This window comes from Atta colombica, unplaced genomic scaffold (genome assembly GCF_001594045.1).
Source record: "Atta colombica isolate Treedump-2 unplaced genomic scaffold, Acol1.0 scaffold150, whole genome shotgun sequence".
Taxonomy (NCBI): domain Eukaryota; kingdom Metazoa; phylum Arthropoda; class Insecta; order Hymenoptera; family Formicidae; genus Atta; species Atta colombica.
This window is the reverse complement of record NW_017259240.1, coordinates 1910937-1935319: the sequence shown is the minus strand read 5'-3', so window position 1 is coordinate 1935319 and position 24383 is coordinate 1910937. Positions and strand designations below refer to the sequence as shown.

General features: G+C 32.7%; 1 protein-coding gene across 1 annotated transcript in view; it reads right to left on the bottom strand.

The window, feature by feature from the left end:
* Positions 1–24383, bottom strand: part of LOC108685310 (interleukin-1 receptor accessory protein-like 1) — a 250827-nt gene that overhangs the window by 51795 nt on the left and 174649 nt on the right. The window contains exon 3 of the mRNA XM_018190039.1: positions 5133–5346. Within this exon, the coding sequence (XP_018045528.1) occupies positions 5133–5346 (214 nt within the window). The remainder of the gene's footprint in view (positions 1–5132; positions 5347–24383) is intronic.

Here is a 24383-nt window from a genome sequence, read left to right as displayed (position 1 = left end):
TATATATATATATAAATAATAGTTTAAAGAGATATAATTTCCGTGTTTCGTTAATTTTTATATAGCATGAACTATATAAATTGTTAAATTAATATCTGGAGAATTATTGTAAGATAAATGTACCCATTTCTTGCAAATATTAGAAAAAGATGGAGAGTAATCAAGATTAGAATTAATTCATATCGGAATAAACATTAATGGACAATTAATAAACATCTAATTATTACACAAAATGACAAAAAATTTAAATATTATCCTTTTAGTGATATACGAATCTATAAATAAATTCGTTGTTCATAAAAATGTAATAACAAATTTAAAAATCGTACATATCGTTAAAAACTAAATATTTATAATTTCTGTCTTTATAATAATTATTTGGATCATGTCTGCTAACTGATACATTTATCTTATCCGCGATCAATTTTAATCGTCTTCGTCTTAAATTCTTTAAATTTCAAAGACCTTTAAATTAATGTTAAGACTCCCTCCTAAGAAAGACTCATCTTCCTTAGAGGAATAAAGTGAGGGTAATTTTGAAATGAATACCTATAAAAACAATATCTTTTTATTAATTTATTGTTAAAAGACAAGTAATTTTACCTCAAATATTTGTTCTTATAACCTTTTCCTTTAAGCGTTTTTAAAGTTGAAAGTCAGACGACTTGATTAAATCGAGATGAATTGAAAATAAAAGTAAAACACAAAATAATATAATTTTATTTATTAACTAAAATTAGTCTAAAATTGATCATTTATTTGTAAACATTTGTTTTAAGAATAAAATCTAAAATTTCTAACACATATATGATAACATTTCAAGAATTACTGTACCACATGCCACAGTAAAATATTAATAATAATAACAATATTAAATAAAAAAATTAATAAAAGATGTAAAAAAAATAATAAATTTAAATTTAAAATATTAATAATAACAATAAGTTATTAAAAAGTCAAATTGTATCTACTTGATATAAATATTTATTGTTTGAGAGAACACATATGCAGTTTAAAATAAATTGCTAAAAATGGACTTGCATCATATTCAGTAAAAACATTTATACAATTTTAACACAATCAAACTTCTATTAATTAATTCATAAAAATATCAAACAATGTATAGTCTTAGCCAAAAGTAAAATTACTCCCACAAACGTTGACATTAACTATAAATAAATGAAAAATAAATGAAAAAACAGTTGTATTGAAAAATATTTATTTTTTTAACAATTTTATTATTTTGTTAGTTTTCCTTTTAATTTTATTATCACTTTTTCCAATAAAATGCAATAAATTGAGGATGCTTTAAATTTACGACCAAGACTGTACTTGAAAAATAAGAAAAATGAAAAAAACAAGATGAAAATCTGTGAAAGAAACTTTAACTCATGTTTTTCAAAACTGGGCTTTCAAAACAAAAACAGAACAACTCACGTAACATTCATTATTCTCGGGATAATAAACTCCAGAGTTCCGTTTCGCGTTCACCGCTCTCCACACCTTTCGCATTTTATTTTTAGAAGATGCCCGCACGACGACGCCGCACGCCTGAAGGGTTATTGTTAAGATAAATCTCACTCTGTCCCCTTTCCCAGGCTACCTTCGACCCTTCCGGCTTAACTCAATTTCCCCCGTGCCGCGACGCGGACCCCGGCTCGCCGTTGATGTAAAGTCTAGTTTACACGAACAACGGGCATTGCGGGCGGGCGTGCAAGGGCGAGATGTACAGGGAGCGAATCCGACCACTAATTAAGAGACGCGCCGCGGTTCGTTCGCGCTCGGGGAATTCGGGGTAGTATCTCTCTTCCTCGCTCGTCTTGAGAGACGAATGCCCTCGTTTCGCGAACAAGTATACTTCGGGGATTCCATTACGTTACCCGACACACACCACCGCGGGATGCTACGACAAATTCTTGTTGTGTCTTGCGGATTCCAAAAACAAGACATGTCCTCTGCCTGGTCTTATATATTTTTCGCGACACCGTATGTGCAGAGAAGCAATTATTAAATCAGTCTCCTAAGTGTTTATTATTTAACGCATCGAAGCTAAATAGAAGTTTCATTTAAGAAAAAGGTCCTCTTCAAAAAATTTGCAAAGTTGGACGATCTAAACTTTATATATCATTAGTATTATTTTTTTTATTTATTCATTTCCCAATTTCTAGCTTTGAACTATATATATACACACACTTTTTCAAGATAAAAAATAATATAATAACATATATAATATTAAGGTAAAATGTAATCCTTAATTATAAATCATTTTTTGTTCTATTTTTTCTTTCCCTTTAAAACATCTATAGTCGTTACAATGTTCGAATATTATCATAAATATAAAAAATATTATTAGAATTTCAAAATATTATATTTATAATAAATAAATATTTAAATATCATTATTCTCATTTTATTTGTTTAGTATTTAAATAAAAAAAAGATTGTTCTCAAAGTTTTATAAAAAAAAAAATAGAATATTCTAATATCTTATTACTCATTAGAGCCATATTTTATTTATTAAGTATTTATTACATCAAACACATCAAAGATAAATACAAACGATGTTTTAAGGAGAAAAATTGTTCTCAAAATATTCTAACCTTCTGTCCATTTTATTTTTGTCTCAAAATTTTATCCGCTATCTCTTAGCATCATTCAAACATACCTAGATCCATTTACTGGTACGCTTCCCAGATGCGTGCAAGATTTTGACAAAATAACGAAGTCAATGCACACAGAACACAATTAAAGTCGAAGTCTCCGAATTGGCGAGATTTCCTCGCAACGATCGCAAACGCAACGACTCCAGCGAATCGCGCGAGGAAATCAAGGAACGCCGAGATGATGGGATAGTCGTGGATCGTGCGAAGGGAGGCCGAGAACCGAAGACGATGCCTTAGAGTCTGCGGCCCCGAGGATCCAATTATCCAGCGGAATAAAATTGCGCTCGAGGGCGAATCGTCCGTTCTCGCACGCGTCGCTCGCGTATCCCGGATGGCGAGTACGGGGGAGTAATTTCGCTGTAATGTCAGTGCCGCGGTGCGGCGGGGCGGGCCTCATCGGCGTCGTGTGTTGTTGAGTCGGTGGTTTCGCTGTGTTTACCGTGGCGATATGCCGTGACGGTCGCATCGCTGGGAAAATTGAGTTACAGAAAGAGAAGAGATGGAGTAACTTGCGCGCAAGACGACAGACACAAGTGTCCGATACAGCTTGGCACGAATAGGTATATGTGATCTCCGGATTGATTCGCTGAAAATCGATTTTTGCGAAAAAATCGCTTAGAAAAATCGTCCTTTTATTAAAAAAAGAAGATTCTTTATGAAAAAGATCGGGTGAAAGTAGTCCCTTTTAGTTAAAAAAAATCAATCATATAGAGATGTCAGCAGTTATAACGAAAGCAACGCTTAGTCAACACTACGACTGTCAACTGAAAGTTCTGTCAGCCAGTATTGGACCATCACTGGCAAATGACTGGCTAAAATGAATGGGCCAGTACCATCTGTCAGTACTAGGCTCAAGTTATTAGCCAGTATATTTAGCCAGTACTGGGCCAGTAGCTGACTATGACGATCAATATCGGCCCAGTATTGAGTTGATTGTAAAACCCTACGTGGCAAATTTTCGCAAAATGGATCAGTTTAAAATCGCTATTGTTGTTTGAGAAGATAAATCTTTCTGAAGATCCGACTCGTCCCCAGGGAAGAATAAGAAATGCTACAACCATCAGAATGTTCACATTCGCGCGCTGCTTCGCACAAGCATTTTACCATTGCCTTTAGTATTTTGTAAATTCTAAATCGAGACATGTTTCCGACCTCTATACTCTGCAAATTCAAGTGTGTAAAAAATAACTTCAATATGTGTGTTATTTTTACACGGTGTTTATAACTCTTTAAACAGATTCTCTTTTATTTTAGTTTATTATAAATCTTTCTTTCAATTTTAATATTTTTAAGAATTATTTTAATATGTTTAATATATTTAATAAAATTTTAATAACTAAATCGAAAGAGGAAAAGAGAATTTAAAGTCTAGCAGTTTTATCTCTGTGTTGTCTATAGTTTCTCATTCTACACTTATTATTTTTAAAGAAAGAGGATGATGGAATACTATTTTTTTACTGGAATAACAGATATTCATGATATAACTACTTTTGATACAAGTTTGTTAGTCATAGATTGATATCGCTTATGCTGTAAGTTCTTTAGGTGTACAGAATATAATTTATAAAAAACTGAAGAGGAAAAAAAGGTTGCAGCTATGGAACAGATAGGGAGATATGGAATATCACGAATCAGTATGTATAGTAGGTGTAACTTTACACTTTGAATACATGCACACATTTGGTTAACAAATTTAGTTCAATATCATTTGTTAAAGCCGCATTCAAGGCCTTCAAGCTAGACTGAAAGCCACCATACAACATATTTCCCAAAATTACACATAAAAAGTGTAGAAAAACATAAACTGTATGCGAATAATAATTACTTTCAAATATCTATTTCAAAGGTTCATATATTTGCATATCATAAATTCATCACAAGCGTCAAATTTATTCAAAATATATTCTGAATCTTAGTGAGTTTAATGCTTCGATCGATATTAAATTAAAATAAATTCGATTTGTTTACTAAAGTTTCTTCTTCGCAATTTATAAACACTCTTCAAAAGAAAATAAATTCTTGTTGAGTACATAATAATGAGTTTTTCTAAAATTTATAATAAGTATATCTTAAGATTATTAGAAAAAAATTTATTGAAGATAACCGTTACTTATAAAAAGAAAAAAAATTAAATTAATCTTTTTTTTTTTAAGAATGATACAAGATATTGTACATATAATCCACCAAATGATCATATTATAACATCTTATAGTCTAAGACTATAAAGAAATAATTTTAATGATTGCTCCAAATGCAACTATAAGAAATATCGCGATATTTCGTAACTCCCCACCTATTTCATAATCGCATCCTTTCTTCTAGCTTATTGAACAATGTTTTCTCATTTTAATATATTATAAATGTTGTATCTATTTTTTTTAATTTTAGAATTCTTGCAAATTATTTAAATATGTTCAATATCTTTATCGGATGAAAATGTATTTTCTCGACATAATTATTCTTGACTTACCGGGACACCCTGTGCTGTGCTATCCTACCGTGACTGGGCAGTGTCACGTTGCTGTCGCTTTTCGACCAGGTGACGGAATTCTTGGCGTCGGGCAAGTCGACCTTGCCCAGGTAGGCCTCGCAGAAGAGCCTCGCTGTACCTCCCAGGGGCACCAACTGCGATGTCGGTCTGTAAGTGGGCAAAGGTTTTCCCGTGTAGACCCCGGACTCCTCATCTGAAATTCAGGTTACGTCTACAGTGAATTTAAATTATAACATTTATATACGTATAAAAATCGGCATATATAAGTCATATGTATAGTATATTAGCGCGCGCTAAGCCGTACGTTTTTCAGAAATTCAACCGGTCGTCATATCTTCGGTGGCATTTAATAGCACTCCATGATTAACGACACTTCTTAACATGGCGGACATAATGAATTTTACGAAAAATGAAAATCACTTTAACATCGCCTCGCATTACCGCGATCCCCACGTCGCGCCATTGCTATGAATTACGAGTGGCCCGCATTATCATGATATACTCTCCAGCCATTTATTGTGCCACGCTTCATCCCCGTGTTCATATTTAATACGAAAACACTTTTCAACAGTGTCATTCCATCTTGCTCCAAGGAGATCGTAAAAACCATTTATCTGCCATACGAATCTTTATAGATCCATCAAAGAACTAACTCAAAAGTAATTATGACTGAAAAATAATTCCTCTCATTCAATGTAAAATTGTCAACCTTCCTAATCTCTAAATATTCAATATTAAAAAATTTAATTTCTTATGATTTTTGTAATTTATTAATTATTTCAAATACATTCCATCTAATACAGTCTTTGCGATCGTAGAATTTCTAAAAATATTTCTAATAAACTTCTTTTGAAATGAAGGAAATGATCTCGGTCGAAATTTTGCGTATCTCATAATTCTCGAAATTGTGTTAAAATGTTGTTTCAGCTTCATTTTTAACTTTGAAAAAAGAAAATCGCAGGAAGCTATATAAAGTAAATTGGATGGTCAAACACTAAAACATCTTTTAAAGCTGTGTTCACTCTTCATTTTTCTCGGTAAATAAAAAACGTACTTTCATTTTTGATGTCACAAATAAATAATATAACACAAAGAAATGTAATTCGATAGAGTTAGAAATAAAATTTTAGAAAATAATTTCATACTATATTTTAGAGCTTTAATTATTTAGCCTGTAGAAAAAAGTTCAATTATTGCGACAAACTGTACATTATCTAATACATAAATGAAATTTAAAATCTTAACTCTTAAGCGGATATTTCAATGGAAGTTATTATTTCTCGCATTCCTTTAAATTCTTTGATATCAAATAGTAATGAAATATTTCGCTTTAAATTTTAATTAGTAGTAATAAACTCTCTGAAGCTTTAAAAGTACCGTCATTTTCATTACTTTCACCAGAGATGGTGATAGACACTCGATTAATTAATTTAATTAGCTCGATGCATCGGGCGCCTTTGAAACGCGCTGTAGAGCGCGGCATCGAAGTGCACGAGAGTATGTAGACATCGAGGGCATCGAATGAAAGAAGCCGGCGGATAGTGGATGGTGGATGGCGGAAGGTCACAGGTCGTTGAGTCGGAACGGAGAGAGAGAGAGAGAGAGAGAGAGAGAGAGAGAGAGAGAGAGAGAGAGGAAGTAGAGACAGCGCGTTCAGGACGCCCCGATGGGTAATTCAATCAGCATTGATGCGCGAAAAACGTAGAATTAAACAACCGTTTATTAATCGAAAATGTGCGCGCATCTGAAAAGGGCGCGTGTTACGCTTATCGATTACCGTTGATTAAAATTGATGGATGGCGATGTTGAACGGTCAACACTCGATGTCATTTGAATTATTGCTATTTTGTTTTGCGTTTATTAACCGTTCGGTATGATATCAGAGCAATGCAAATGTGGAGGCTCTATATTATGGAATATTTTAAAATTCACAGTAAAATCGCGTAAAATCAATACGCAGTGCTCATAAATTCGCGCTATTCAGAGATCCAAAGGAGAAGTTTACTCGCAAATCAACTTGGAAAATTTAATATTTTGTATTTTTTAATTATGCTTACTTATTTCTGAGATAAATGAGTCTCCGAGCTGCAGCGGAGTCTTAATTTCGGTAATATCCTCCTCGCGTATTCTCGCAACAATATAATGTATAAAGACATATTTTTTATACTTCTCAGCTTGACGCTTTACGATTTTCTTTTTCGATGCATTAACTATACTCACAACTAAGTAGAATTGATATATTTTCGTAAAATTTATTTTTTAAATAAAATAGATACATGACTTGTGCTACACTGAGAAAAATATTAAATATTCAATTTTAATAAATATGAAAAATATTAAATAAATAAATTCTAAGTAAATATTTACTAACTGTAAATACTTTGGTCCAAGAATCATCACTATTATTTTCTTATCGAGTAAATATTTATTTACTATAAGTAAACGTTTACTTAATGCTATAAAAAAATATATATATTAAATTTAGTAAATTGTTTTCAATGTAACTTGTAACAAAATAGAATTGGCACAATTTCCTTACATCAACTTTTTAAATACAATAGATATGTGAAATCCTAATTCCTAACAAAGGAAAGGCGCCAATAGGAAGGATCTATTCATTCCGTGAATATACGTCACAAATTTGAAATACAGTTCAAACAGCCTTTATTGATTCATTTAATATCTTCGATTTTATCTTGATATTCCATTCTTCGCAGCTATCGTTACTTGAGAATCCCGGACACGAACAGGTGCACGAAGTTTCGACCTCATTTCGAAAAAGCGCGGCGCATCGTTTCGCGGCCAGGTTGTTAGTATGCGTCTCCGCGCACCTTGCCGCATCCGGCGACGCGGCATGCGGCATCCGGTCAGCCGGATATCGCATCGGATTCAAGTACAAACAAACTGCTAACTGTCGGAATTACGATACATAGGCCGCGCATTCATTGCCTGCCGCCATTGCTGTGAACGCGAACATCCGCCAGTGATATAAGCCAGATTAGGTTAGGATTAGGTTAGAATTAGGTTCGAGTTAACATGGCGATCCCGTTATCGATTTACTTCTTCCGATTTATGAACATATCCACACTATAGAACAACCCTAAAAATGTAATCCTTTTTGTAATCAGAAGAAAATATTCAAAAGAAAAAAACAGATATAATTCAATCAGATACAAAAATAATAAAAAAAGTTCTGTCTCTCATCAACTTTCTCTTTTTCCGATCTCAAAGTTTATACTATAAAATAAGATATAGGTAGATAAGTTGAGAGAAGCTTCATGGTTGCGTCGCCTAACTTAACTTATAAGCGTGAACGCGAAGTGAATGAGTTAATATTTTCCTCAAAGAGTGGAAGACAAGTTCCATTAGTCGGGAAGTAAAGGGTGCTTGAATATATTCGCAATTAATATCATATAATCGAATCACGACGATGTCTTGAGCGCCGCTAAATTCGGCGAATTGCCGTGAGCGCCTTCAAAGCGGTCGCTATTTTCCAGAGCTGATCCTCGCGGCGAGGCTGGCTCGGTAACGATTTAATTATACCTTGCGGTAGGATGGGTAATTTCGTGAGAAACCAGGTTGCACTCAGTTAGGTTCGCCAAACGAAGGCGGAGGTTGCGAGAACACTGTAACACAGCTAACTATATATTTGCGATGGCGATTTTCCAAGATGGCGACGACTCGTTGGCTCGTCATGGCGACCGGGCAAGACTATTAATCTCGTAAAGCTCTTGCAGCTTTACGCCCGCGTCGATATTTATCGGAAACCGGCCAATTTGTGCTCACCTAACGGCCTCGTCGTCGTTCGCGTAAGCCTCCCTTGGTTCCATTAGGTTATCCAGATAAAATATTGACGGAACCTAACCTAACTTGATCGATACACAAATCTTAGAGACATGATAAATTGGCAGTCGTTAAATAACACGACTGAGTTACTCAAAATAGCGAACTTAAAATGAGTTAACGATGTATATACATGATAAAGTCTTTTTTTATAAATATCTCAAAGAATTTTAAAACAATTGATAATTTATGTATCAAAAAAATAATCGACCTTAAATGAATAAAATATGCTAGACTTCTTTAGAACTAAACTTGAGAGACTAACTAAAATATTACTAAATATTACCACGTAATCAAGATGTATTTAATTAAGTAATTAACATCTCCGAAATTTATTATAACTTAAAAGATTAAAGCAGATTTTTGTTCAATGACCTAAAATCTAAAGAAATTACATTATTTTAATGTGTGTTTTTCATACTAGATAAAGTATGAAGTTCAGAGAAAACATACTTGATATATTTTAGTTACTTGATGTATTAATATAAATTCCAAGTATAATAATGTAATCTTCTTACGGACTCTCCCAAATTCAACAACAACAAAAATCCAAAAAATCAAGAAGACTCTCGAATGAATTCGAGCTGCGATCAACATGCGATTTTTAACTTGATATTCTTTAATGATAATAAATTTTGATCCAATATCGAGATGAAATACTTCTATGTCTTGCGATTACAACAACAAATCTGTTAACCTGTTGGTGATTTTTTCTCGGACACGAAGGGATTGATATTTTGAAATTGTATTGCTGAGGATGATTCCAAAGTAAACTGAAACGTATTATTTTTTGAAATAAAAATTCTAGAATAAAGATTTAAGATTGTGTATTAACTACCTTGTTGACTCTCATTCGCCCTGATTTTTTTGAATTTTTTGTTATTAATAAAGGAAACTCCAAAGATGTTAATAATTAATCGAAGTAATTCCCTTTTTAATTCCCTTTACAATAACATGTTAAATAGATATATGTATTTCTCCATTTATTTTCTCTAGAGTGACATAATTACAAAGTATTAAAATATAACGCTCGTTTAGTTGCAAAGCAATAACAAATCACAATTTTAGAGGTCAACAAAATTCAAATGATATAGAACGAATAAAGAATAAAAATTGTAGCCATTGTCATCTTGCTAACTCATTTAAATTTTGTTGACCTCTAAAATTGTGATTTGTTATTGATATAATTACGTTTACCACTTTTTTTCTGCTTCAGCTATCCAAAACGTTCGCATTTTGAGTTTCTTCCCCAAACGCTATATCTGTTGCTGCTACGTGAGCATGTCTTAAACGTGAACGAGTTCGGCGGACCAGACCGAATGCACGAACGCGAAATTAACGCAAGACGAATCGCGTTCTGCACGGAGAAACGACGTAACGATCCACGTAACTGCGGACCGATAATCGAATGCAGACGGCTTGATTAAATCACTCTCTCCACATCCCTACGCCGCACGAAACTAACCCACCCCCATCTCTCATCTCTTGGCGTCTTCCTTCCTTCCTTCCTTCCATCCTCCTATTAGCTATTCCAGCCTCTCGGTTTCTTCTTCGTGTATATTTACGTAGTGTACATAGACATCGCATGTACGTAACATACGTTTCGCAAAAGCAGATTATACTCTTTCATCTTCGACTATCGGGAATTAAGCGAGCGAAATGATACACGGAACCGAGATTATCGAAAATTAAGGATCGCGGAAGATTAATAAAGATAGATAGAAAATAATTCAGCAACCGTAACACGGTTTCTTTCGAAATAAAAAATTGAGAGGAATAAAACCAAATAGCGACTATGAAATTGTAAAAAAAAACCCGGTTGAATTTTTGAAATTGTGGTGAGCGTTCTAGAAAATTCGATTCAATAAATTATATCCAAAGCTATAAAAGTAGATATTACTAAATTTGGACCAGAAACGATACATAAAATTTTGAGAAATTTAGAAAAAAATCTCGACGAACTCATTAAAATTATAGAGAGAATTAGCTTGAAAAAAAAATGCAGAATCTATATAAAAAGAATTTAATATTTAATATCCTGCAATTATGTAATACAGAACGGATATTCCTCAATTTAGTTCGTTTAAAATAACATAATTACAAATATATTATATGAAGCAGCTCAAATATTACATTACTAAATTATTTGCAATATTTGTGTCATATACCAGGAACGATACATGAAATTTTGAAAAATTTTGAAAAATCCCGAGGAACTCGTTAAAATTATAGGAAGAATTGGCTTGAATAAATCTATATGCAATTATGTAAGGATGGATATTTTTCCTCAATTTAGTCCGTTTAAAATAAAACAATAAAAAATATATGAAGCAGCTCAAATATTTACCAGCTACAAGGGATGGCCGCTGTCCGCGGTTAGCTAACTTTATCTCGGGCAATTTTGAATACATATACATATACATGTAATTTTAAACAGTACGTATCCGAATGCCATTTGAAGTGGCGCCTATGGCGCGGGAGTTACGTTACAAGTTCTGGCCCAGTTTCGCGGTCTGGTTACAGCTTCGGGGATTGCACTGAAAGCGGCGCGTCACCGCGGAAAGTGGCGAGTCAAAAAGCGCTCGGCCTCGGACGTTCTATCTATCCCCGGATGTGTCCAGTCCATACAATGTCCGGCTGGAATCTCGCGGTTGTGGCTGGGACAGGCTCGTAATTTAGCGTGAAATACGTTTTCCAACTGCCCGCTGCGCTGCGCTGAACTCTGCATGCACCGGCTGTGCTGTACATCGCGCTACGAGCGAACAACCGACCGACTCGACTCGACTCAGAGCATATTCTCGAGCACTCAGCAATATGCGTAGCACGTTTCATAATCTGCGACGAGATAATATAGAGAGCACCGCCATCAAAGACGAACGACGCTCTACTCTTTTGTTTGATGTTGCCAAGGAGTACGGCGGGAAATTTAGACGACCGTGTACTGAAGTGACCTATATATTTCCGCTTTGATAAAGATTGAACTTCATTTAACTTGAATTCATGATATTAAAAGCGAGACACGTACACTGATGTATGCAGAGACTTGTGATCCTTGACTGCGGGTTCTTGGCAGAGAGCAGGGTCGAATATATTTGAAAAATTAAGTTAAATCTTCCAAGCAGCCCATATCATATTAAATTTATTCAAATTTCTCGAAAGTACAGGTAATTCAATTAGTTTAGTTGAAGCGAAGGTGATGTAGCCAGCATAGACGTCATAATTCCTCTTAATATCTCTGCTATTAGCTGGCAAATTTTAATGAATTTCTTATGGAATTATTTGTCCAGTAACTTGTTGTTTACACCACGACGTTAATACGCCTATGTATAATAGTCAGCATTTATTAAATTAATACACTGTATTAACGCATTGTTATTTTCAAGCATTGCGAAACGTTTTTAAAGTACATTTTAGCATTTAATTATACATATTTCCTCATTTTTCTTAAATTCGACTATATTATCACACAAATATATGTATACTTGAGTATTATTTAATATTTTAATTGGCTTTATACATTTCAAATTATGCAAAATAAAACACGATATTTTGTTAATGTAACTCCCCCTAAACATGCTGATTGCTGATAATCTCTTTTCATATAAAAAGGTTTTCATATAAAAATAATTATTCTATAAATCAATTCTAGCTCTACTGTTAATATAGAGTTTATATAATACGTATAAACGTATTTATATAATACGTATATACGTATAAACGTATTTTTATAATAATAACAATAATATAACAATAATTTTTATAACATTAAACAAAAATTAATAACTGCATTACTTCTCGAGAATTTGAAATAAGTCATCGGTGATCAGCTCTAAATTAATTTACATTTAATATTGCTATAATAAATAATTAATTTTAAAATATGGAATTTTCCCTTCTCTCTCCTGAACAATTTTATATCTTTTATTTATGTCGCTTTTTTACGGGGATGCGACATATTAATCATATCATAGCATCTAATATGTTTCAATGTGTTATGAAGAGAAGAAGCATAACTTATGAGCTCAATTCTCTACTAGACCTCTTTAAAAAAATACTTGAAGAATTCTTCAAAACAGGATTCAAGAGTTAAATTAAATCCACTGACAATGAGAAACTCTTACAAAGTTTCCCATTGAAGTAAAAGTTAAATTCAAATAAATAAATTAAAAAAACAGATTGTTCAGATACTTTGTAAGACTAAGTTTCTATCGAGCGTTCAACATTGATTCATTTGCCAGTTCGTTAAAAATTCGCTCTATAAAATGTAGAGCTATGATGCCTTCGCAAGTACCTCCCATCAGCTGACTGTGCACACCAATCAATCGTCCCACCGGGCCTTTGCCGATCTATCGATCGTGATGCTACCGCGCTTCGCGATTTATTTTCACCGCTTAATATCGCAGTGATGCGAATCGATACGGATAGCCCCCGTCCGTCCGTCCGGCCGGTGCAATTTATTGATCAGAGCAACATTGCGCCCGCCTGGCAACGTAAATGGACAGAAGCCCTTTTACGTCATGATGCATGTGGGAGAGTGTCACGTGCCGGCCAATTCGCCAATACTTTGCGAAACACGCGGCCCTCCTTCAAGAGGCGAGTAGGATGTAACCGCGAAAAAAAAGAAAAGAGGAGAAAGAGAAAAAAAAAGGAGAAATCGCCGGCAAGAAACGTTAGCCGTCATTGCTATATATCCTTTCGCAACCGTGCAATTTCTACGTTAAAATGCTGGAAAATACGATACGTATTTTCCTCGATGAACGTCGACTCGACTTTTCCTCAGCGGGAATTTAACAGGTGCCTCAGTTTCTTTACTCCGAGGAGATGTAATTTTATTTTTCTAGACCTTTTGGATTTTTATTTTTTTAGAGAGACCCAAATAAAGTATATTAAATCAATTTATTATAGTAAGTAGAAGAAGTAGAGATAAAACATAGGAAGTGTTAGTTTTTTTTTTTATTATAGTCACAATCGACTAGATCATCATTAAAATATAATTGCTTCCGCTTTCATTAAAATATAATTGTAACAAAATTATATATATATATATATATGTATTTTCCTGTGGAAAATTGTTATCTTTCAATAATGATTTTCTATCCAATAAAAATATATACATAAAAATTTATCACACACACAAACTAATCAAAAGCCAATAAAAGCCATAGTAATAATTAATGCCGAAATATTAACAAATTACATAATATTCGCAAAGATTCTCATCTCATTGAAGAGAACTCGAACTAGTCGAATCATTTACACGTTTAAATTGCTTGTATCTTTGTCAACACTATGAAGTTTATTAATAATTTGTTAATGTTTTGGTATTAATAACTGCTGTGGTTCTTACTAGCAATTTTAATTAATTTCTGATTTCTTGGAGCTTTCTTGGAGAAGAAAAAATATATACTGCATTGTTTGTAAGTTTAATAGTACAATTGAACCCAATTTGAGTTACTTTTAATTATTTCAGGTCACCACTGTTTATAATAAATATAATTTGACTAAAACGTTAACTTAAAAAATAGATTAAATTTGATTCAAGTTTCATTATTTATTACAAGTGCATATATTAATTATGGGTACTATTTATTTTTTAATATTAACCACAGAAATGAATTGTTTATGTTTGTACATGGAAGTTAAAAATAATAAAAATGTTTAACTCATGGAGTTGAATTATCATTGTTTCTTTTGATATTTAAAACAATAATAATTAATAAACATTAATTAAAATAATAAATATTAGTAATGTATATCTTACTATTAATCAACTTATTAATATAATATAAAAAATAACATAATTGGACACAAATAATATACTAAACATCTTGAATTATAAACAATAAATACCTCTTTATTAAATAATTTAATTGCATTACTAAAAGGTCACAGTGTATTTGGTTTAAATAAAAATTTATATTGTATTACTGTGATGTATATAAAATTTTTTAAGAGTTAAAAGATAGTTTGTTAAAATGTTAAAATTAACAAAAAATGTTAATTTTAACATTTTTGCATGTTTCAGAAAGTCCACTAAACATCTTTAAATTAAAATTAACATTTTATTTTTTACAGTGTATTATTTCGTGAAGAAACTCTATGAATAAAATATACATTCTGTAATCCATCCAAATTCACAAAAGACTACGCCGACTTTGAGTGCCTAATTCTCACGTGAATGGCGCATCTTGAGCAACAACGATAGAGTCTTAATGCCATTCGAGAAGTTGTTAACCCACTCGAGTCCGCGTACGGTGGTAGACACGGAATTTCGATCGCGCCCTTTCCATCCCTAGCATATCCATCCCTCTCACCCCTTCTTAGATCGGAGAAGTGCCGACCGGTAGACAATGCAAACCGAAGTGACTTTAAAGCCGTCGGGTTGGGAAAGTCTCTTCGTGCAGTTGATCCAAAAGTTTCCCCAGGCCGCCGCGCCGCAAACTATCGACGGGGAAAAACAGACGGTCGAACAAGCGAAGTTTCCGCCAATAAAACTGTCGGCGCTCGGGAAATCCGGGCGAGCTTCCGTCGTATCGGTTGTGTTTCTCACGCGAGGGGCAGTAGAGTAAGGTGGGTAGATGGGAATGCTTTGTAGGAAGGAGAGTCTGAACAATGGGTTTAACCCGTGTGTAAGTTACTGAAAAGTATATTCTTATCTTTCGCTCGTTACGTGCCTCCATATTGCACACTTAAATTCTTTTCTCATCATCATTCTTATACCACAAAAACCACTCTATTTTTACATTCTCTAATCGATGATACACGGAAAAAGATTTGTTAAAACAACTAAAAACTTCACTAATTCAGCAATTTACAGCTGTAATAAAGACAGTCATTTCTCTATTAAATATTTTCTTTTAAATGAAATTAATTATGTTAAATAAAATTAATAAATTGTACAGCTGAATAAAATTAGCGATAGATAATCATATTTATTGCACTAACACAACAAATTTATTAATATAACAAAGATGACTTTCTATGAAAATCAATCCAGTGTACACATTAAAATTTTTTGTTAGCTGAGATGGCGCACTTTTGCTACTGTAACAAAGAAAACTTGTTACATGTTAGCAATTTTCATTGTAACAAAAAAATTAGTTGAATAAACATACTGATAATTGCTTACATATATAATTTCTTTGTTAAACCATCAATCTTTTTAGTTATAGACGTTGAATTCGCGCAGCAAGCTATAGCTTTGCTGAATCATCCAATTTATTTTTTTTTTTTCGTACAATCCGAAAGATTAACTTTAAATCGGAATTCTTCAGAAAAGGGAAACAATAATAGTTTCAGAAAATAGTTGGCAATTCTTGTTTGCAACTCCAATGTCCTGTTCATATATTCCTTACTTTCAAATGACGTAACTCAAAAAGTAAAATTTCGCAAAGTTACAAAAAGAATAAAACTTATTTTCAACTTGACAGAAAATTATTGACTGATCAAATAATATTTGCAGAATAAATATATTTCGTTTCACAACCCTTAAAAGCCATTCGTTGTGACGATTTTGACGATTCTTTATAAAATTAAGTTAGTTTATTTTTGACAGGCTAAAAAGTCAGGTTTTCCGAGTATCACTTTTGAAGTGTTACAGCGATATCTGAAAAAAATTTATATCATTTTAATTTCGAACATACAATATAATAATAAGCAAGCAAGTAGATAAGCAAGCTACAAATGCAAACTATTAATCGCGTTTGTTTTTCAAGAAAAAGGAATTCTTTTGAATAACATATTTATTATATATAATGTGATTAAATCATCAGAAAGAAAGTTTTTTAAAGTATACTATAAAATAATATTTACATACTTCACCATTGACATTTGTACTTTTAAGTGCCGTATAATTATCCGGGAAGGAAAATGAGAAACCACATTAATGTTGTTTCATATGCAAGAAAAAACAATAAAAGCCATTTACATACAGAGCTATAAAAGGGAAATTTCAACTAGAGTTTTCTACGGTTGCAAGGATGTGAAGAAGTACACACAGGATACACAGGATATGGGAACCGATTCCCTGAGGAGCTTATGGCTTGTGGACACAAGATACCGCGAGTCATGCATGTTATTCATAAGTTTCTACAGGCCATCTCAGAAATTGCACCTCCTATGATTCTTCCTGACTGCGGATTCCTCAGCGAGAGGTTAATCTCTTTCAGCAACAATCGAATAATCGCTCCGTCATTTGACATAATTTATAAGTACATGAAGACGGCTGCCTCGAATACTACACGGAAAGCACGATTTTGCTACAAAGTGTCTAAAAATGTAGATCTAAAAATAATTTTGCTAGACCATTAAAATAATTATGTAGGACGCTCAAGCTGATTGCTAGAATATCAAAACTTTTTGCAGTATAGTTCATTATGCTTGAGCGTCCTATATAATTATTTTGATGATCCAACAAAATTATTCTCAGGTCTGTATCTAACGAAAAAAATTTAGATACTTCAGCAAAATGAGTAATCCTATAGTGACTTTCGCTCTTCTTCATCCGTTTCCTTTTTCAAAATAGCTGCTTCTCTCTGTGTTGTTTCACATTTTTAAACTTGATATGCCACGCATTCATCATTCTTTTTCTCTTTGTCATTTTCTCAGTATCATGCGTTTACTATATATGTAATCGTATACCCTAATATCTTCTTAACAATGTTGATGCATTGTTAACTGCTATTTCCATTTATCACTTGCAATGTTTATTCTTCGCGTCTTTTTCTATATTTGAGTAGTCGAAATGCAAAAGTGTTATATTCAAAAATTAAAAAAAAACGAGGTACCGAAATCTTTGAATTTCTTAGCATCAATTGGTTACAAATTCATTTGCAACTCTATTATCAATTGCAAATCCTATAAAATCAAGGAAGAAAAGTGTGTGAATCAAATTACAAAAAAGAAATTAAACTACTCTGACTAACCTAGATCCCTTTACTAATTTCTTTATTTTGATTTTTAAAAAATTGCGTTTAGCCAAAGTTTTTCTCTGTTGAGATTATTTTATTTTCATTTAAATTTGACGTGAACATAAAAGAGGAAAAAATATTTTATTCCTTCAATAAATATCTAAATGTAGAGTTTTATAATATAGTAAATAAAATTTTTTTATTCATGGAGTAATAAAAATGCTTTTAAATCATAAAAATTATATTTAATAACCTACTCTAAGATTTAACTGTTTTTGCATCAACATTCAGTTCTTCCTCCAGCTGCAAAAGCATTCAAGTGCAATCATTGTATTTTAATAAATAGAAATTGTATTTTCTATATCATACATGTTTTGTTAATTAAAATTCCTTAAATTTTCAAAAAAAAGATTCTGTTGATAATTTGAATGAAAAAAATTTTACAAGTTTTTTCACTCTCATCAAAAAATATTTCAAAACTATAATTTTTGCAAAGCTCATTTGCATCTTGTATATTAATTATATTATATTAAAGCTTAATTAACAGGTCTATTAACAGCAATGTTGTTAATGCCTTGTCTCTTGAGAAATATATATATTTATATTAAAAATTAATTAACCTACTATACCTCTTCACACCTCAAAATAAAGCTATTATATTATTATTATATGAAAATTGTTTTATTATTATCATTCTTTTCGTGTATAATTTCGCATCAAACTTGCCGTGATATCTAGGAGAGAATAATTTTGTGGTTTTCTGCGCGTTCTAAACTCGGCGCGCGAAAGCAAAGATTAATATCGTTGGATAAATAAGTTTAGACAAGAATAAATGGATAAATAAAAATTTCAGAGCTGAAACGCGCCGTCCAATCCTTTTACATTAGAATTTCTCTCACCTTTTCTACGCGCGTAAATTTTTACGCAAAGCGATCTCCTAAAATTTTAATCAATTGCGAGATTAATACGCAGAGTCAAACTTTATTCCTGCATTTCCATGCAATCAGTAGGTAGAATATCTTTGTTTAGGTAAATTTGGCTCTCTACGAAATTGCCGCAATGAGATTCGTCCCCGAAAGGGCGATCGGGAAATCCGAGTCGAGTTTCAGTCTGATCACGTCTTCGTATACCGGGATCAAGGAACGATGTACGGGGCAGGCGCGGTTTCTCGAGGATTACAATCCGACCTGGACACATGACACCTGCGAGCGAGCCGGTTGCATTGTGCAAGGTGCAGGGTGACAGCCAATATAACGTGAGAATGTATTCCTTGAAAATTCGCGTCTGACTTTCGTAGCGGCATAGGATTTTCTCTCGCCGAAATCCATTTCGCCACGCCATTTATAATTTGACACATTCTCGATTTACGACGTACGGGTGTCAAAAAAGGGAAACGGAAGCATTCAATTAAGTGCACGCTATTGTTATTCTTTTAGCATACATTCTATTACCATTTGATCATTATATTTTGTGAAATGTCATTTCGAAATAAACTATTGAATCATTTCAAGTAATGAAATCTTAACGCAGATTTCAACGGACAAAAGTGGATTATTATTGATCAGTAATATTTTCGTGGATTTTATACTATTTCGCAGATGAAATAAAATGAAACTTTTCGCGATAAAGGTGATTTTTTGAGACAATTATATATTTACGGTCTTCAAATTATATATTACGGTTTTCAAATATGCTATTAATAATAGTCACATATACTGCTTCAAAATATTTAGTTTTTTCTTAACACATTTTTTAATTGTTATTACCACATAAATAGTAAGCAAACTTAAGAAAATAGTTTTTTATAATTGAAATAGCATTTACTGAATACAAATGTTTGTTTGTTTATCATTCATATCTTAATATTATTTGAAATAATCTTAATTTATAGTACAATTTTTTTATGTTTGAGAAAATTTATACATAGGTTGTTATTACTAACATTATAAGTAACAATCATAAAAATGAGACTCCTAACTATAATTATTTTTATACCATGCAATTACAGTCAAATGTCAAACACTTTTTTCTCAGTACACACTGAGAGGAAGAAATGGTTGCAATTACTATACCATAATTTAACTATGATTTAATCATTTTTTGAGAACTAATGAATTATGGTATATTAAAAGTAATCATATACACTGCACTGCAAAAATCTTTATTTTTTTCTTAATATTTTTTAATTATTATTGCCATATAAATAGTAAGTGAATTTTAAAAAACAGTTATATTCTCTATAATTACGATTGCATTTACTAGATAAAAATGTGTTTATTTCTATTACAATTTATATTAAATGTTTATATTTCCTTTTATATCTTGATATTAACATAATAATGATATTATCATAATTTATAATACAGTTTTTGTCACATTTGAGACAACCACAAAAATGGAACTCTCAATTATAATATTTCACCCCTTAAATTACAGTCACAATAAAGACAAAATATCAAACATTTTTCTTTCAGCATTTCACTTAGTCACCGGAGTTCGTCGACTTCAGAATGAATTTGTCATATTAGGTTTTGAGTAAGATCGGTGCGAGAAGTAATTCATAATTCGCGGAGTCGAGCGTGCGGAGCTGTATCCGAAGTGGACCCTCGACGAATTATGAAGTTCATTTATAGCGACTCGTGGTCGCACTATCGTGGCCATCTCGCCACGTTGGCATCGTTTCCGTGGCAGCGTAGGAGTTTTATTAGATGTATCGAGGCGCCACGAGGGTCCTCGCTGGAGCCGGGGTTAACGGCCAATGGCCTCACGGGGACGTTAATCAATTAACCGCAGCGGCGCGATGTAACAAGGAAAGACGAGCGTCTGACCCCTCGTCCCGGGCATCTGGCATCCAACCCGGGTATCTCGGCATAGTATCCTTTGGTAACCCCGGTAACCCAGTGCATCTCTCGGCTGGAACCTTGGTTCGGAATTTCCAGCGTGCTTTCTCGACGATGCAAAATACATCACGAGCTCATTCGACCGACGATCGTCATTCGTGCCGTATTGTTTCCGGGATTAAATGAGATTTTGCGATAGCATAATGACATTACGATCGCAATTACGCACTGACAGTTGTAACAATGATTAGAGAGAGAAGGAGAAAAAAAGAGAAAGGGGGAGATTTGTGCAATGTAATCACCGAGAAACGACAGTCGCAATCAATTCCAACAATGTTATAATATTTAATTAAATAAAATGACGCTTTTCATATTCAATTAAATACACATTGAGAGTCTGATGGTACGACGACCGAGTTATGACGATCGAGGATCAAAATTTTGCTCGTTCGTTTATACACGTCCGGTCCGCGGATTTGCAAAATATTTTTGTCCGTGCGACGTATGTATTTTCGTGCTACTCTCCAATTTTAGCATTTCACGTTCGCGCCGTTTAATTTTGAGTACATCTTTTTTGAATGGAATTTTTCATCGCGATCTTTTGAGAGAAACTCTTTTTACCAGTATTTTCGCAATCCCCGCGTGTCTCTATTTTCCCCTCTGCATTCTGTTTTCCAATAACATTATCCAGTTCAACTTTTAGTTTCGCTTTTTTCACATATGTCCGACGATTATCGCTCAAAATAAGATCTCTTACATATTTACACTACTATATTACACTACTATTTTATCGCGAATTCATTGATATTAATACATATATCCCGAATTATCTCGGATTATTATCGGGAAATCTGTGAAATTTTGGAGTAGCGGAAATTATTCCTCCTCCTCGCCTGGTAATAATAATAACAATAATAATAATAGTAATAATAATAATAATAATAATAATAACACTAAGGAACACGATTTTGCAATACGAGTATCATTTCCGATTTCTGATGTATTTTAGCGTGCTAAACACAAATCCGTTGATAAAAATTTTGACTATCGCTTTTGAGAAAAATAGTATCGAAACATAACTTTGATGCCTTTTTTGTTAGTTTTGTAATTAATTTTTGTTAACGGATTCGTATTAAACAGGTAAAAATATATATTACTGCTTACTCGTAATGAAAGAAAAAGTTAGATTTTATCGAATACTGTTACATGAGAAAAGAACTATCTATTTTACAATTATTGCAGATCGGAAGCAAAAAAAATCATAAGTATCAAAATCTACCGAAATGCATTTTAAAGTTAAATTTAATAAAATTAAGCAAGAAAACTTGCTATCGATTTTGTCTTGAAAATCTTCAAAACCGTATTTTGGCCTCTTTGATCGGCCTTATTTTTCTCAAAATAACTGTAATGCGACAATCAACAAATTCATGTTCAGCAGGCAAAAATACATCAGAAATGACTATCTACATTCGTATAGCAAAAAGAAGGTCAAATTTTGTTCCACAATTTAATTTTGTTGAATACAAAGTATGTGACAATATTAAATATATAATTTCATATAAATCAATACAAAAAATAGTGAATATATTACAAATAAATTAAAGTACTTAATAAATGAGGCTACAACCGAGCGGCTAATGTAATATGCCTTACCTGATTATTAGTGATTATTATTATTATTACTATTAGTAGGTATTGCAGGATATTATAGGCATAACTGATATAATAGTATATGCACATAATATATCATAGTTACAAACATGATATTATAAATGATTGTCAATATGAGCAATTCCGAGGTTGTTAATGCAAAATTAATGTACTTATAGAGCGATAAAATATAATTCGCAAACAATTGGAATTTATTTATCAATGAAGTTAATTACTATAGTTTTTGCAGGTTTTAATTGTCGTATAAATATGTTATTTATCAATAAGTGCGAAGACTCATCTAACTCATCTTGGCGTTTTACTTATATTTGATTTATTCTTGGAACAACAAAAATCTATTTTTATTTTTATATTAATAAATAATTATATGATATGGAAAGTATAATTATGACAGACATAATGTTAAAGAAATTATAATAGATATAACAAAACGATGCCCTTGATTTAGTCGACACGTATATATTATAAGATATTATAATACAATATTATTCAGTAGTATCTCATTTGTAAATTAAAGAAATATAGAAAAATAATCAAAATTTAAAATATATTAATTAAGATACAGGTATTAATTAAGATAAAGCTATGTAATTCAAGTGCACAAATAGATTAGAGAATATGATTAGATTATAGTTAATCTCAAAATATAACGGTATAAAAGAAAAAAGTATGTAAATATGTAAGTGACAGACAAATGCCGGTTTCCACAAATGTATGTCAGAACAAGAGTTCGCTATGAACTTCATAAATCAAGTAGCTGTAAATAACTTCGTTAAAGAAATTAACAAAATTTAAATTAAAGAAATAAAAAAGATTTTTAAAAATCTTTGCTTTCGAAAAGTCTCTATGTTTTTTGAATTCCTGCAAGTTCGGTATATTTTATAGATATATATAAAAAACGGGCTAAACAAAATAGAAAATTTCCATCTCTCACTTTGTGAGCCTAACAAAAACTTGCAAAATCTTTCTAATGCGAAAGCTTAAAGTTTCCCTTACTAAATTTTAGTTTTGTGAATTAAAAAAAATAAAGAGTAAGTTGAATCGAGATTAAAGTTAATTTACATTGGTAAACACAGACATAAGTGGCATCTAATTTACTTTCAGCTTGATTGCACAATCGCAAACAACTAAATTAATTGATAAATTAATTGAAGACCTCTCCCGGCAAAAATTTCTCCCACCGCGACACCGAGGCGAGTCCGCGTCGACCAGCTTATCGGCGCTTATCAACGCTTCCTGCGAGAAGCGGGCGGATTAACTGAATGGTAGAACAGGGGAAGTCGGAAACGGAGGAAGGAGGGCCTTTATTGTCGCGCGGCGCCGTCAAAGTTTATCGCGTCACGCGCGACAATACCACGCTATCGCGAGCCATTCCGCGTAGCTGAGTGCAACTGACTCTCTCAAGCGGGAGGGACTCCTAAATGCACCAGCACGATGCATCGTGCATGTGCACGGGTACATATGGTACGGCATATCCCGGATACAGGAGCGACGTGGGCGGCCCGTGGCTCGCGATAAGAGTACGGCGCTTCTCCGTAAAGATTATGGTTAGGAGAGCTGGTGCCGGATGCACTTTCTGCGCTCAGTTTCTTTCATCCGCGAATGCACGGCTATTTCGTTTGAGTTAGAGAAAGTGCGCGGAAGTATAGCTGCAGGGCGACCGGAGATTAGAAGAAATCGCGATAGAAAATGCATCTCGGAAATGTACTCGGAAACAAAATACGCGTCTTTAGAATGATGTTATTAAATATCTCGTGATTATTGAGAATTAAAATATTGTATCTATATAATACACTGATAAGAAAAATTTTTGGTATTCGCAACAATAATTACATGTTATTATAATTATGATTATTATCATTATAATGTTAGTAATAATTATTATATATACAGTTCCATCAACAAATATACATCTATAGTTGAAAATGACTTTAATAAATAATTATATAATTATATAATTATAAATA